The sequence below is a fragment of the Centruroides vittatus genome, unplaced genomic scaffold (genome assembly GCF_030686945.1).
Source record: "Centruroides vittatus isolate TY-2023 unplaced genomic scaffold, ASM3068694v2 scaffold_1172, whole genome shotgun sequence".
Classification (NCBI taxonomy): Eukaryota; Metazoa; Arthropoda; class Arachnida; order Scorpiones; family Buthidae; genus Centruroides; species Centruroides vittatus.
This window is the reverse complement of record NW_027122672.1, coordinates 248,485-262,670: the sequence shown is the minus strand read 5'-3', so window position 1 is coordinate 262,670 and position 14,186 is coordinate 248,485. Positions and strand designations below refer to the sequence as shown.

Below are 14,186 nucleotides of genomic sequence, written 5' to 3'. Positions count from 1 at the left end.
TGGTTCCAGCATTATGCCATAAGACACGTGTTAAAAATGTAAAACCAATAAAACAGTTTGTCTTCTTTTTTTAATTTTTCAGAGTAACTCCTGAAAAATAGTAGTTTTAGCAAGCTAACTCCGGATGTTTGCCGTATTGTACTGTATATCAAACACCTGCATAACTAAGGGCTCTTATTGTTATGACCATACGCCCTACCTGCTGTAATCTATTAACTATCGATGCCAGTCACTCATCACCTACTGTGGTCGGTGCATTTTACTTTACTGTGTTACACTATTCTATGTTATATTACCACAATATTGAAATAAAATTTATTATACACATAAATAATTACGTTTTTACAATTGGGAATAGGGAGTCAGGAGTCAAATCTTTTTATGGTAGTCACATATTTTTCCGCTGACTCCCCATCCCCGTTTACAATTCCTGCATAAGAGGTTTTTTCCACTAAGTTTTTTTAAAGTGGTTCCTTTTTAGAGGTTTAGTAAAACAAAAAATTCAAATATTCTTTATAAATGTTTTCCTCTGTTGTGACAATAATTTTCGGTTGAATTCTATTTTTTTATGTAATAGTTAAATGATTGCCAAATGCGAGGCGCCCGGTTCGCTCGGACCAGACATTCCCAAATTGGGCACTTCCACACCCCAGTGAGCAGTGAGTAAATCTAGGAGGGCAAAACGAAGCGAGTGGGTGGCAAGGGGCACCGGAGACGGAATGACGAATGGTAACCATAGATAAGGTTTGGGGTTGTCGAGAACCTTTCCCTTTTCTCCATTAAAATGGATAAGAATCATTGCATTTAATGATTTCCAGATGTAAAGAACAATGTACAGTAAGTGTGAGATTTGTAGAAAAGTTTTTCTAAGAATATTTTCAAGCCTTTTTCACACAAGGGAAAATGGGTTAGGGATGTCAGGTATAAGTTTAGTGAACTGAGGGGGCAGTGGCTCGAAAAAGTTGGGACTTGCCAATTTAGGCTTCATGCTCTTCCACAATTCTGCATTTAACGCATGGGCCAGACCCTGTAATGGAATGGACCAACAAGGGTGAAAGACTGGAATGGAGCCTGATATTTATTGCCAACATGAAAAATTACAAAGTCTCAAGTGGCTCTCGAATGCCAACCTACGACCTATCTCAACCTGCAACTGTCAGATTCGTTCGTAACAAGTTTTTCACAAAAAAAAAATTGGAATTTACTCCATTCTTCAAATTATCTCAATTATCATTGCAATAAGACTTGCGTAAAGTGGAATCACATGGTGCTAAATTCCCCACCCCATTTTGGCAAGTTTCCATTTGGAACAGGTTTAAGTGTTTTTATCTTCTTTCAACTTTTAAACTTTTGTGGAGTCGTGCTGTTCATCTATCTAACTCCCCAAAAAGAGTTAGATAAACAGCATGACTCCGTTGCTAATGAAAAGTATTACATACAGGGGCAAGACACTACTAATTTGAGATGAAGGGCACACATTTTTAATGAAAAAATTATTAAAAATATGATTAAAATTGAGCCTGGCATTGTGACAATGTCGATAAATAATTGTTTGTTAGTTACTAACTGTTCTGTAGTCTGCATAAGAGGAATTAACCGCACTGTGTTACTTTACCAGTTGCCATTTGTTCTCTAGAACTTTATTCCTAGAAATCCATTCGAGCCTCTAAACCCAATTCTTAAACCTAAAAGTATTTGATTCTTTGTCTGTTAATATCAGTCTTTGCTGGAATTAATCAAAGACCTCACATCCATATGTTCTTTGTTGCGGGACATTCGTTTCTCAGAAAAAAAATTCAAAAATTGTTCTCAAAATACAGTTTTGCCACACACTGCAACAAGTTATACCCGGAGAAAACTCCATCTGAAATTGTAAAATCTTAAACTTAATTTTATGCTTTATTTGGATTAAACAGCATTCTTTGTACCCAAAAACCTCTTCCGTTTCAATGTTACACTGGTTTCCGACTTATTGTAAAACTTAACTTAGAAAATCTCTTCATTCCAAAGTTTTAACCCATTTGAAATTTTTGGACTGACACATTTAAATAAATACTAACTGTAACATTTGAGAACATTTTCTAAACAAAAAGGGAAAGTTGGGAGAAAGAGGGATTTGTGCCCTCCTATCAGATCAAGAAAATACATTACTCCTAGAAAATTGAATAACTAGTATTTCCTACGTATATAATTTGTACAATCTAAGTGTGACGAAGGACCAGACTTAATGAAGGAGTCGTCAAACATGTTTTCCAAATAGACAAAGATATACAAATATGCATCCCTGATAAGAAACGAAGATTACAGAACAGATTTCTAAATTTACAGTTACAAATTGTAACAGTAATTAATACTGTGACAGTCCCGATCTGATCCGTCTGTGTAAATTTTGCATGAGTTATAAACTAATTGTATAATTTTAATAAATGTATTAATTTTGTACATGTAATAATTTTACAAAATCAGGTGAAAACAGACACCAAGAAGAGAGGAACATATTTTTCGGCAGATTCACTTCCTTTCGGAGATGACACAGCTTCCTCGTGTGTGTCACCCAGAACCTCCGGCAGAAATTCATCTATTGGATAATTACTGTAAAACATTGAAAAAAAAGGCTATGGAAAGAACCCAGGAGAGCTCCCCTAATAAAAAGGAGGAGTCGATGAATCGAGCAGGTCCTCCAGCTGTCCTTGATCGTGTGTGGGTATCCTGCTCATCTTCGTCGCCGTCATCGCCGATCGTTGAACCGCCATTCTACCGAACTATCCTACCAAAAGCCTAAGGGAACTGTGTGAAACACCGAACAAACGAACTCTAAAGAACTTAACATTGCCTGGACTTCTACGTCAGAAAGGTGCTTATCCTCGCGCAAAATTAATGTAAACTCTCTCTTGTGGTTAAGAGCCACATATTCTAACCTATGTCCAATTTCTATTAGTAAGGTCCTTTTATACAACCTGTAAATTGTTGATTTTGTATAATAAACAGATATTTTAATTTGCGATAAATAGTGGAGCATACTCCTTCCCGAGTTCTCTACTTCTGCCTCCATTCTGAATCCGGTAGCCTACAATGCGACTGCTCACGCAGAGAAAATACGAATTTAGCAACCACTTAGGTTTCTGTGTCTACCTAGAAGACACGGTAATGTCAGTCCTGACAAATTAGTCATTGCAGTCGTTGCCAACGCAATGTCGACCCTTCGGTCCCGTGGTGCCAAAGCACAGGGGGCGCTTCGCACATTGTCACAATACTGTTACAAACTAACAGTTATAATGGAAAAATATTTCTACAGAACGTATATCCTGGTGCAATTCCATCAAAGAATGTAAGAGAATTAAAACACATGTTTTTTAAAAAGGATATTGATATGTAAGTATTACTTCATAAAATTAAAGTTATTTTCAATTTCTGTCTGTACCTTAATTATTATAATATGAAAAAAAACAATCTCACCGGAATGCCAAAATGTTCCGTCACGCCTCTTCCATTCTTTCCCAGGACTCCAAAAGAACAACTTTCATCAATGAATAATCGAACTTTGTACTTTGATTTCAACTCAATCTGGAAAAAAAAAATGACAATTTTAAATTCAAAACCAAATTTCAAAAACACAAGGAACAAATTAATTTATTGTTACAACATTGCATGTGGTTTAAAATGTTTACAATTCTATTTTTTAGATTTACTTAAACATTAAATACAGAAAGGAATAATAATAAAAAGCAAAATGTTTACATAAAATTCTTAAGCTAATTATTACATAATAGTTTATATGATATTTATAAATTATTCTAGTGTTTGGGACGACAGTTTGACATTCTTTAGCCTGGTGTACTGACTCATAAAGAGAGACTAGACAATGTTACATTATGCTATTTGTACAGAACAGTATAAAGTCCCATCATTCTCGAAAGTTTATTTCGAGTAATTGAATAGTACAATGTCCATCAGTCTTATAACAAATGGCACAACTGTAACAAACTTAATTGCCAAACATTAACTAGAAGAGTTATCCGCGACAAGAATTTTTCTTCTCGTAAGTTGTCTCTTATACGTGGGACTTCCAAAAAGTTTCCAGAAAGTGGTTATTATTTGTAAACAGAATGCTGTATTTGTAATTAATTAATGCGAGCATTAACTTATCAAGACTTGTTTTATCAGGTATTCTGTGTATCCCCATCAGACATTTTTACTTTTCCAACCGTTATGTATACATAACAGAGAAAGTACTGGAATTGTGTCAAATTTAAAGGGTCAAATTTGACACAAGACCTCCTGAATCCAAAAAAGTAAAAACAAAGCAAAATAATTCCATGGATGTGAGTGTGCATGTATGCATGAACACATGTCTATTTCACTTAATATCTCAAGATGGGGTAAAGATTAAGAAACAAAATTTGGTATGGTAACTTGTATATGAGAGCCTTTGATGCTATTAAGTTTTGGTGGTTAAAGATCAAGGGGGTGGGGGAAATAAAGGAAATTGTGGGTATCTCCAGTAAGGTCAGATTTAATGACAATTTCACTTGGTATTAACATTCATAATTTTTTATAAAACTCATCTGTATCCTCAAAATTAAGCTTTCTGCCATTTTATAATAATTAAACATAATTAAATAAATTCCTCTAACCTTTTAACCGGTGTCGATCTATTTTTAAAATCACAAACGTTTTCACAGCCCCTCCTGGGCTCTTCTTCAGGCTTCGTCGTATAGGCCATTAACATTTGAATAAATATTCAATTTGAACGGCCTATACAACGAAGCCTGAAGAAGAGCCCAGGAGGGGCTGTGAAAACGTTTGTGATTCTAAAAATAGATCGACACCGGTTAAAAGGTTAGAGGAATTTATTTAATTATTACAAATTCCGGCGTGTAGAGAGATTATAATTAAACATAAAAAAATTTTTATTAAAAAAAAAAATTGCATAATAAAATTGTGGGGGGTGCCACGTGCTATCTGTTAAGATATATTGTAATTAAAATTATAAAAGTTATTTTCTAAATAAGATCTCATAATAGTTGGGAAAGTTATGCAACTCGCTGAATTTTTTTTATTCCCAAATTTAAAAAAAAAAAAAACATTAAAAGCATTTGCTGGCAGTCTATAGATCAAGTAAAATGTTTTGTAGTGCAAGACTATAATCAAAGAGTAGCGACACCGTATGGAAAAATGTTTTAACTTAAGTGGAACACACGTTGAAAAAATCCAGCAAGAGTTGCTTAACTTTCCCGGCAACATTTAAAACTGTGTGGCGCCATGCGTTACGATAATTTATTATTAAATACTTTTTATATTTTTAATTATTATAAAATGACAAAAAGCTTAACTTTGAGGGTAGGGTGGGTCTTATAAACTAACATCAATACATCCAGAAATTACCCCTAAATTCTTTTGCACTTCTCTGTTTCAAGGTCCCAAGCCCAAAAACGTAAAAATCCGGGAGGTGATTTTTTTGCCAGATTGCCATACTTTCCCTCAATTATATATAACAGCCAAGAAAGTAAAACTAAAGTACTTAATTCAATTTGCTGTCTATTTACATTTTCTGGGAACTTTTTGTAACCTTGTATAACATTCTCTTTACTAGACAATGTTTCTTTTTACATCTGATAACACTTATCAATACAAATATCAGTTAGGAAATGCCTATAATGAATCTTTTGATCCTTTAGAAGTTTGAATTTTATTCCAATTAACTATTAAATCTTAACCAAAAATTGCTCGGGACAGCTCGATATTCTTAAAAAGGCACAGACCCGGCATTAATTTTTACGTCTAGGTTTCTTATATGGCAAATTAAATGAAGATATAAATATAACACGTAATTGTTGCAAGAAATTAATTTTAAACAGTAAAACATTACCAGCTTTGGTAGAGGACAGATATCTCCGTGATTCATGTAGAGTCCTTCAACAACAAGAAATTTTAAAGTAACTTTGGCTTTTCGAGGATTCTGAAAAGTCAATTAAAACTTTAACACCAAAACCAAATGAAAAATCAAACTGATCTTCTTTACTTGTTTTTTGTATTTGCTATTTTTGATTAAGTTTTTCACCACTCACTTTGTGATCCAATTCGACTTGTTCCATAAACAATCTTTCCAAATCTTCCATGTCATTGTGCTTGAAAAATCTGATCTGACTGCGAGAAGCAACCAGACCCTTTTGGATGGCAAAACTGACTCCTTCGTCGCTGTAAATTACACGAGTCGTGATAATTTAATGTTTTTGTAATAAATCCGAACAAATCTAATATATTAAATTTAAAAATTTCTTGTAGAGCAGACATTAAAAATTATACATAATTAGAAAACAAACGCCGGCAAAATTTTTGGACAAGGTGCACACTTTTAAATATAATTACAAGTCAAACACAAATTTCGAGTCCTCGCAATTCTTTTCTCACAAAAAAAATCACATGATGATTCTAAATTTGTGTTTATTTACTAATTAAGTACTAGTTAAAATCTTTAATATGCAAATACAGAATTTAAATTCCAAATTCTTATTTTATGTCTATGATTTGCAAAAACTCAAAATGTCAGATTGTTATTATTAGCAATATCATTTTTACCTTACACACACACACACACACACACACACTAATAAAAATTAATTATCTTTAGAAAAACTTTACTCACCAGAAAATTATGTCACCCTGCTTAGAATAAGCAGGAATTGCACTTGATATGGCGGCAAAACCGTACGAATATAATACAGACTCTTCTACCCCCATAAAATCGGCCAGAGCTTGTTCTAAATCTAAATGTATATCTATAGAAAAAAGAAAATATCAAGACATTATTTATACAAAATTCTATTTCACTAATAAAATATTTTGTGGAATCTTTGCAGTAACTGGCTTTTAAGTAACATTTTTTACTTGACTTCAATGGAGTATAAAATATATCTTACCGACAGTTCCAAAAAATCCCCTTGGTCCGCAAGAGCCGACGCCGTACTTCCTTAACCCGATGATCGCTTCTTTCTGTAGTTATTTTTAAATTATTATTTTGGATACTTTCTACAAAATTTTCATTTATTTATTAAATAAAAATTCAAAACGAGACAATTGTTACTATTAAAATTTATTGACTTTTATGATTTAGCAGTTACTTAATTATTAAGATAATCTCTCACTGGGTTTGAGAATTTTATAATAGCACCGTTAATAACTTCTATGTTAAATCAGAGTTGCAGATTCAAATATTGCTCTAAATTATCTTTATAAGAGTTTTCTACATTTAAGTTCTGAATTATTTAATTAGTAATACAGGAAGATTAACGTCCCACCCCTTTTTAACTTTTTCAGCCCCACGAGTACTAAGAGGGCCTTTTTTTTAGCATGCCCATTATGGGTTCGACCAGGCCCACGATAGGATGGCTGGCCGACAGGGAATGGGTCCCGACATATCTGGTTGGACCATCCCAAAAACATCTCTTGGCTTTCTCAACCCATCCGGATTCAAACCCAGGTCCCCAGAGCAGTAGGCTGCCATCCTAACTGCCTGACCATCTGGCCGTCAGAAGATTAATGTCAGTTATCAGTAATATAGAAAGATTGTTAAAAATTTGACTCAACTACTTAAAATTTGATTATTTTAGTGAAGGTTTTATTTAGAATTTAATAAAACAGTATTTAAGAAAATTCCCATACCACAGCATCCATATTTATGACTCCCATTTTATGAATATCACTTTTTCATTACTTTACTGTTGTATATACAATTTAAACTTTATTTCCATTAACAGAACTTCACTTTACAACAACAAACATATGATAAATTAGAGTCTGGTTTAAGGCAGCTTGCTTAACGACATTTTCAATTAAGTCATAAAAGAAAGAAGTATACTAACTGAATGCTTGTTTCATAGATAATAGCATTGTAATTAACAAAGTTTTATAAATTTCAGAAATAGAGAAAGTTCTTTACCTCGAGTTCTGGATTTTCCACGAATCCTAAATAATTGTGAGTGGCTGCATTCAAGCAAATCTTTCCGTCGACCATAACATTTTTACCCAATTTTCTGAAATTATATTTTATAAATCATTAATTTGTAGCAGATGTTTATGTCTATATACAGTTTGTCAATTAAAAGGGAATACTGTTTTAATATATATAGAAGGGTAGTTAAATAAAAAGAAATATTTGTTTTTGTCTTTTTTACTGGGTACTTATTTAACATATATTAGTAAATAAGAGCTTTCTTATAAATCAAAGATTAATATGAATTAATCTTCGATTCATAAGCAGGCATAAATTTATCAAAAATATATATATATGAAATTAATATTTCTTTATTTCAATTATAAAAACTAAATATTCATCTATCATTTCTATACACCGGTTATTCACCTTTGTATATTGTGATCCAGTAATACTAAAGTCAGTTATTTTTAATTTTATATTATTTTCTTCAAATAAAAAGAAACAAAGTCCTTTTATGAAGATTTCTTATTTATCCCAAACAATACCGTGATTTCTATTGTTTAACTTATTCAGTAATAATATATTTTATGCAGATAAAACAATAGTCATAAATTAAAATAACCTACTATATCATAACTCAATGAAAATATTTGATAAGATTAAAAAAAAAAAAACAATTAGTAATACAGTAGTAATTAACAATTGGTTTAATAACATTAACAATTAGTAATAGCAAAGTACAAGTTTACCCTTTCACAATTCGAGGTTTTAAAGCGTAGTGATCTTCGGGTGTTTTCGGTACCAACGCTTCAGGCGTCCATTCACTTATCAGCGATTCTTTCTCCTAAATTTCGTAAACAAAGCTATTTTACTAATAATCTATAAATTTTCAATACCCAAAAGTTAGCAATAAAAGAAACATTTTTATCACAATTATATTATTAAGAAGATAGTTAATATATTAAAAAATTCATAAATTTACTTGTTTATTTTTTTTATATTTGTTAATTTCAGTATATATTTCAACAGGATTTGTTTATTATTTGTTGTATCATGGGGTGGTAATTATCATCTTAGTGACTTTGCCTGTATAAAAAATTAAAATGCAATCAATCAAATCATTTTGACTGACACTCCAAAATTTTATGGATTTCTCTTTAATTATTAAAAAATTTGAGTTATAGTTTAGCTGAAAAGTAAACTATGGATAGTTTTTTCTGTAGGTTTTTGATGTTCGGCAGTATTCTGTATTCTTTGGCAATGTCATACTCTCTAATTTCTTTTCCATTTGAATGTAATTGCTTTGACTTTCTTTTTATCTGAAGATAAACCTTCTGTACATTCCAAGCTTAGATACTGTAAAATATAGTTTAAAAAGTCCAATAACTGTAAAACATGCGGCAATTTCATCCACATTCTGGGAGATTACAGAAGATACATTTTAAGAAATCTGATTTTTGTATCATTTAACCCAATAGAAAGAAATAAAAATATAACAACATATATAAATATCATATATGTACAGAGACAACCCATAAGTAAATATATACCCTGAACGTTAGAAAATGCATGAGGCAATGTGAACTCCGAAAAATAACATCATATTGGAGAAGGGTCTTCATTCAATATTCTCCTCTGGGATGACGGACAAAACATTCACTCCGTTCACAGACAACAGAGCTCTTTGTCATACTGCCAAAAAGACTAATACCTTGTGTTGCCGGCCAATTCTACAAGACATTCAAAGGCACAAAGCTTCTACAGGTCAGTCAATCATCTGACATATCCCATCAAACACATTCTGTAATTCTTAATTTTTTTCTTAAATTAATGATGTTAGAATTAGCATAAATAGAAATTAGTTTACAGCATTATATGCATATTTTCCTCAACCTTCCTTTCAATACACTTGACTATTGTAGATGTTATCTTTTTAAAGAAGTGAATTAGAGGCTGTAGACCTATTTTCAAGTATCTCAGGCTCTTACATTCTGGTATATTGAGCTGCATTGCAATTTAAAACAGCTATCAACTAGCATCTTTAATACAATAAAGAAAATATATTTCTCTTACAGACAATACATATAAAAATGTGTCTTTAATCCATACGTCCTTTCTCACACAGCTGAGGGATAAGACAATTCCACGGCGGAGTCAACCTTTTATTCGAGGCTTCTCTTCCGCCTCCCAATGTAAAATAGTCCAATTCTTCCCTCTTGCAGCGGCAGCACAATTAAAAAATAATTTACAATTTTTAAAAAAGCCAGGACGACGAAATACAATAAAGAAAATATATTTCTCTTACAGACAATACATATAAAAATGTGTCTTTAATCCATATGTCCTCTCTCATGCAAAAAAAAAAAAAAAAAAAAAACAGCATCTTTAATATTTAGACCATCTTCATCAAAAGCTGCCATTTCTCATTAATTATTACCGTATTTTACGGACTATAAGACGCACTTTTTTCTTTGAAAAATTGCCTCCAAAATTCAAATGCGTCTTATAGTCCATAGCGTCTTATAGGTATTTTTTTTTTTTTAAATTGCTTAAAAATTAAGGTGCGTCTTATAGTCTGTAGCGTCTTATAGTTCGTAAAATACGGTATACGATATTTCCTACAAAGAATCATCCTATTCTTTGTCTTCCAGTGTTAGCGAGATATGGAAAAGAAATCTGCTGACATACATTTTACTTATTGAATTCACTCAAAAAAACATTTTATTATATATGAATGAAATATGTTGATCTTTTTAAACTGTTGAAAAACTATTAATATGACATTGCAAATTGTTTATACCTGGGTTTTAAAAATGCAATATGTAAATCAGCTCTATGTTTATGTATAGAAAATAAGCCGAAGGTGTTCAAATTCTGTTCATAAATCACAAAAAATTCTTTATTTCTAATTATTGAATTTAATAAAAAACGATATCCTAACCAAATATATCTTTAGTCCAAATTGTTTAATATTTTTTATAAGTAATTAGCCATATTAGATCTTGATTAAAAATTCAGTGGTATATTTTGATTATTATGAGAAATTACAATGAAATATTTACGACGTTTGACAACAATAAAACACAGACATACACAAGTTTAAAGTAACTAACCTCTGCAGTAAGCTCGGTATTGTCGGGCTGATAGCTTTTATGAAGTAATAACCAAAGCAGCCATAAGATTAAAAATAATTCTAGTGCCAAATGATAACCGGGAGCCTAAAAAAAAAATAATAATAAAAAATTATATTTATAAAATAATTATAATGATTTATTATCATTTTATAACTGTTATCATCATTATAAGATTTAAACATATTAAAAACAATATCAAATACAAATGTGTTTATTGTTTCTATTTATATTTTTTCTATTTCTTTACCTCGTAATTACGCTTACACTTGTTATAATCAGAGATTTTAATCTTAAAACTTACCAGAAATTCTGAAACATTTAATTTCTCCAACAATAGATTATATTTTAAATGCTTCTGGACTATTACACTTTTTTGTGTGAATAAGGGATACCATAATTCTATTATTTGCACTTAGATAAAATATTTGTAGTAAATGATTATAAAAAAAAAATAAATTTCAAAAAATAGTATGAGCAATGTTTAAGAAGTAGATATAATGTAGAACAACATATACAAAACAAAAAAAGTATTGTACAATTCTGTATATAAAAAAAATAACTGAAAAAAAAAAAAAAAAATACAAAGTTTTTGCTAAAATATAATTCATGTTTGGTCTCATATCTTTGAATAGTAATTTTGGGGATACTATAGATTACCACCTATGGAATTTTGGGACTTTGAGTATATTTCTGAACTGAGGGGGCCGAGACGAGTTCAACGATACCCTACTTTTGGACTGGAGACTAAAAATAAAAAAGTTACCATACTTTTTTCCGGCAATTGCACGATGATTGGGAGTTGTGTCGCTCTCTCCGCTAAGCCTATCGCATGTTTAACAGGCAGTCCGGCAAGTTGGCCATATATACCTTCAACAGAGGCAGATGTTGATCCACGAACACACTAATCGTCTGCAGTTGGAGTTAAGTCGTTTTCGCATACCCTCACGCTTCTCGATCTCGGGGCCTACGACCCCTCAACTGCCGACAAGCTCGCTGTCGCTCACGGTTGGCTAGTACTACGTGCCGTTATCGCAACTTGTCCAACAAACCTAACCTATCCCTCCGGGAGATGACCTTCACTGCTAGGTGGCGGAAAAATCTGAAATGGCACGGAATGCACTGTGAAAGGCAAGAAATCGTAAATATTATAACTTTCTTATTTTTCGTCTCTGGTCCAAAAGTAGGGTATCGTTGAACTCATCTCGGTCCCCTCAGTTCAGAAATATACTCAAAGTCCCGAAATTCCATAGGTGGTAATCTGCAGTACAGCCGTAATTTTTAAAATTATGCAAAATAACAATAGTAATTCTTAATTCTAAAAAACTTTAAGTTAAAAACCAAGTAGAAAAAACTACTCTTTAAAATCCGACTTCGAGTGAGTTAAGAAAACAAATAAACAGAAACGAAAAGATGCTATAACATTAATGTTAAACAAACTTGATGTTGCAGGTGTAATTTATAAATTATCTTGTACTTGTCCACAAACGAAGTCTTACGTCGGAGAAACCGGAAGGAAGTTAGAAGTACGTCTAAAAGAGCACGAGGCAGCAATAAGATTAAAAAGAGAAGAATCGCCGTGGTACCTACATTATAAAAATAATTTTTGTAACAGACAGAAATAATATAAAAATACTTTATAAAGAAGAAGATTGTTTAAAACGTAGAATAATAGAACATTTTTGTATAAAAGAATATGCAAATTTAATCAATCTGAATGACGGTATGCAGATAGATGCATGCTGGGAAAACATCATCCAGCATAAAAGGAACGGAGGTTACCAAAACTCAACTACCCACTGATGAGGCTTGGCGAAATGCATTTGGGGAATAGAACCAATAAAATTATGAAAAAAGTATAGCATCTTTTCGTTTCTGTTTATTTGTTTTCTTAACTCACTCGAAGTCGGATTTTAAAGAGTAGTTTTTTCTACTTGGTTTTTAACTTAAAGTTTTTTAGAATTGAAAATTTTACCGATCCCATTGGCTTTTTAAATTATTTGATTAGTAATAGTAATTCTACAACTATAATTAATTTACAGAAAGTAGTAGTAGTAGTAGTAGTAGTAGTAGTATATAGATTGGAGTGTACTGTACTGTACATATGTAAACTCTAATTACTACTTAGGTCAGTGCTTCTCAACCTGTAATCCGCAATGACGAGACAATTTAAGCATGCCTGCAGACCATCTAACAAAGATTAAAAAACTTTGTTCAATGGCAATCCACTTTTAATAGTTTACTTCCAATTTAATTAATTACATTTCCATATGTATTCAAAATATGTTTTTAGATTTATTACTTTACAAATGGCCCAGTACATCCCAAATGTTGGTATAGTAATACCCACATAGGTTTACAAAATTAGGCCGACATAACTTAGTAATCCATTGTATTTTTTCAGACATTTTACTTGTCCTTCAGAATAAAAGATTTAAGAAAAATGTTGATGAAAAGGAAACAGATCCCGTATTCAATAAAAGAATCAGAGAACACTGCAATTCGGTTAACACATATCCAATCTCCACTGTATAAACACTCAATTCTAACAAATGTGAAATTAATAAAAATAAGATTAACATACCATGTTTCCTTGAAAATAAGACCTAGTAGAGGTTTTGCTGAATTGATAAATATAAGGCCTCCCCAGAAAGTAAGGCCCAGCAAAGTTTTTGTTAGGAAGCATGCAGCTGTGATTCTTTTTAGCCTGCCACCGTTATCCCCTACATTCGTCTTCCATTGCAGAGCAGCTGCATGCAGGACATGAAGACTGTCACCTACCGCCAATCCTGATGTTCCCTTCCGCAACCGTCACTTGTAAATGTGCAGGCAAGGCATCAAGAGGCCTGTCGTCTGCCGCCATACCATACGCTGTCCCTGCTGTGCTGTACAAGTGTGCTGTGGTAAGCTCCTCCTGGTGGCTGGAAGCTGCCATACCATACAAAAAATAAGACAGCCCCTGAAAATAAGACCTAGCACATCTTTGGGAGCAAAGATTAATATAGGACACTGTCTTATTTTCGAGGAAACAGGGTATTACATAATGAAACGGATACATATAAAGGTAAATTTAAAGAACATACAAATTAAAAAAACATTTGAAAAGCAAGAGAATCATT

The 14,186-nt window shown here is 32.1% G+C and overlaps 1 protein-coding gene across 1 annotated transcript in view; it reads right to left on the bottom strand.

Annotated features, from left to right (window-relative positions):
* The window catches only part of Spt-I (serine palmitoyltransferase subunit I), a 40,508-nt gene that overhangs the window by 5,664 nt on the left and 20,658 nt on the right, over window positions 1-14,186 (bottom strand). Inside the window, 8 exon segments of the mRNA XM_067284362.1 lie at window positions 3,457-3,564; window positions 5,870-5,959; window positions 6,069-6,198; window positions 6,647-6,779; window positions 6,921-6,993; window positions 7,940-8,033; window positions 8,686-8,780; window positions 11,050-11,154. Of these exon segments, the coding sequence (XP_067140463.1) occupies window positions 3,457-3,564; window positions 5,870-5,959; window positions 6,069-6,198; window positions 6,647-6,779; window positions 6,921-6,993; window positions 7,940-8,033; window positions 8,686-8,780; window positions 11,050-11,154 (828 nt within the window).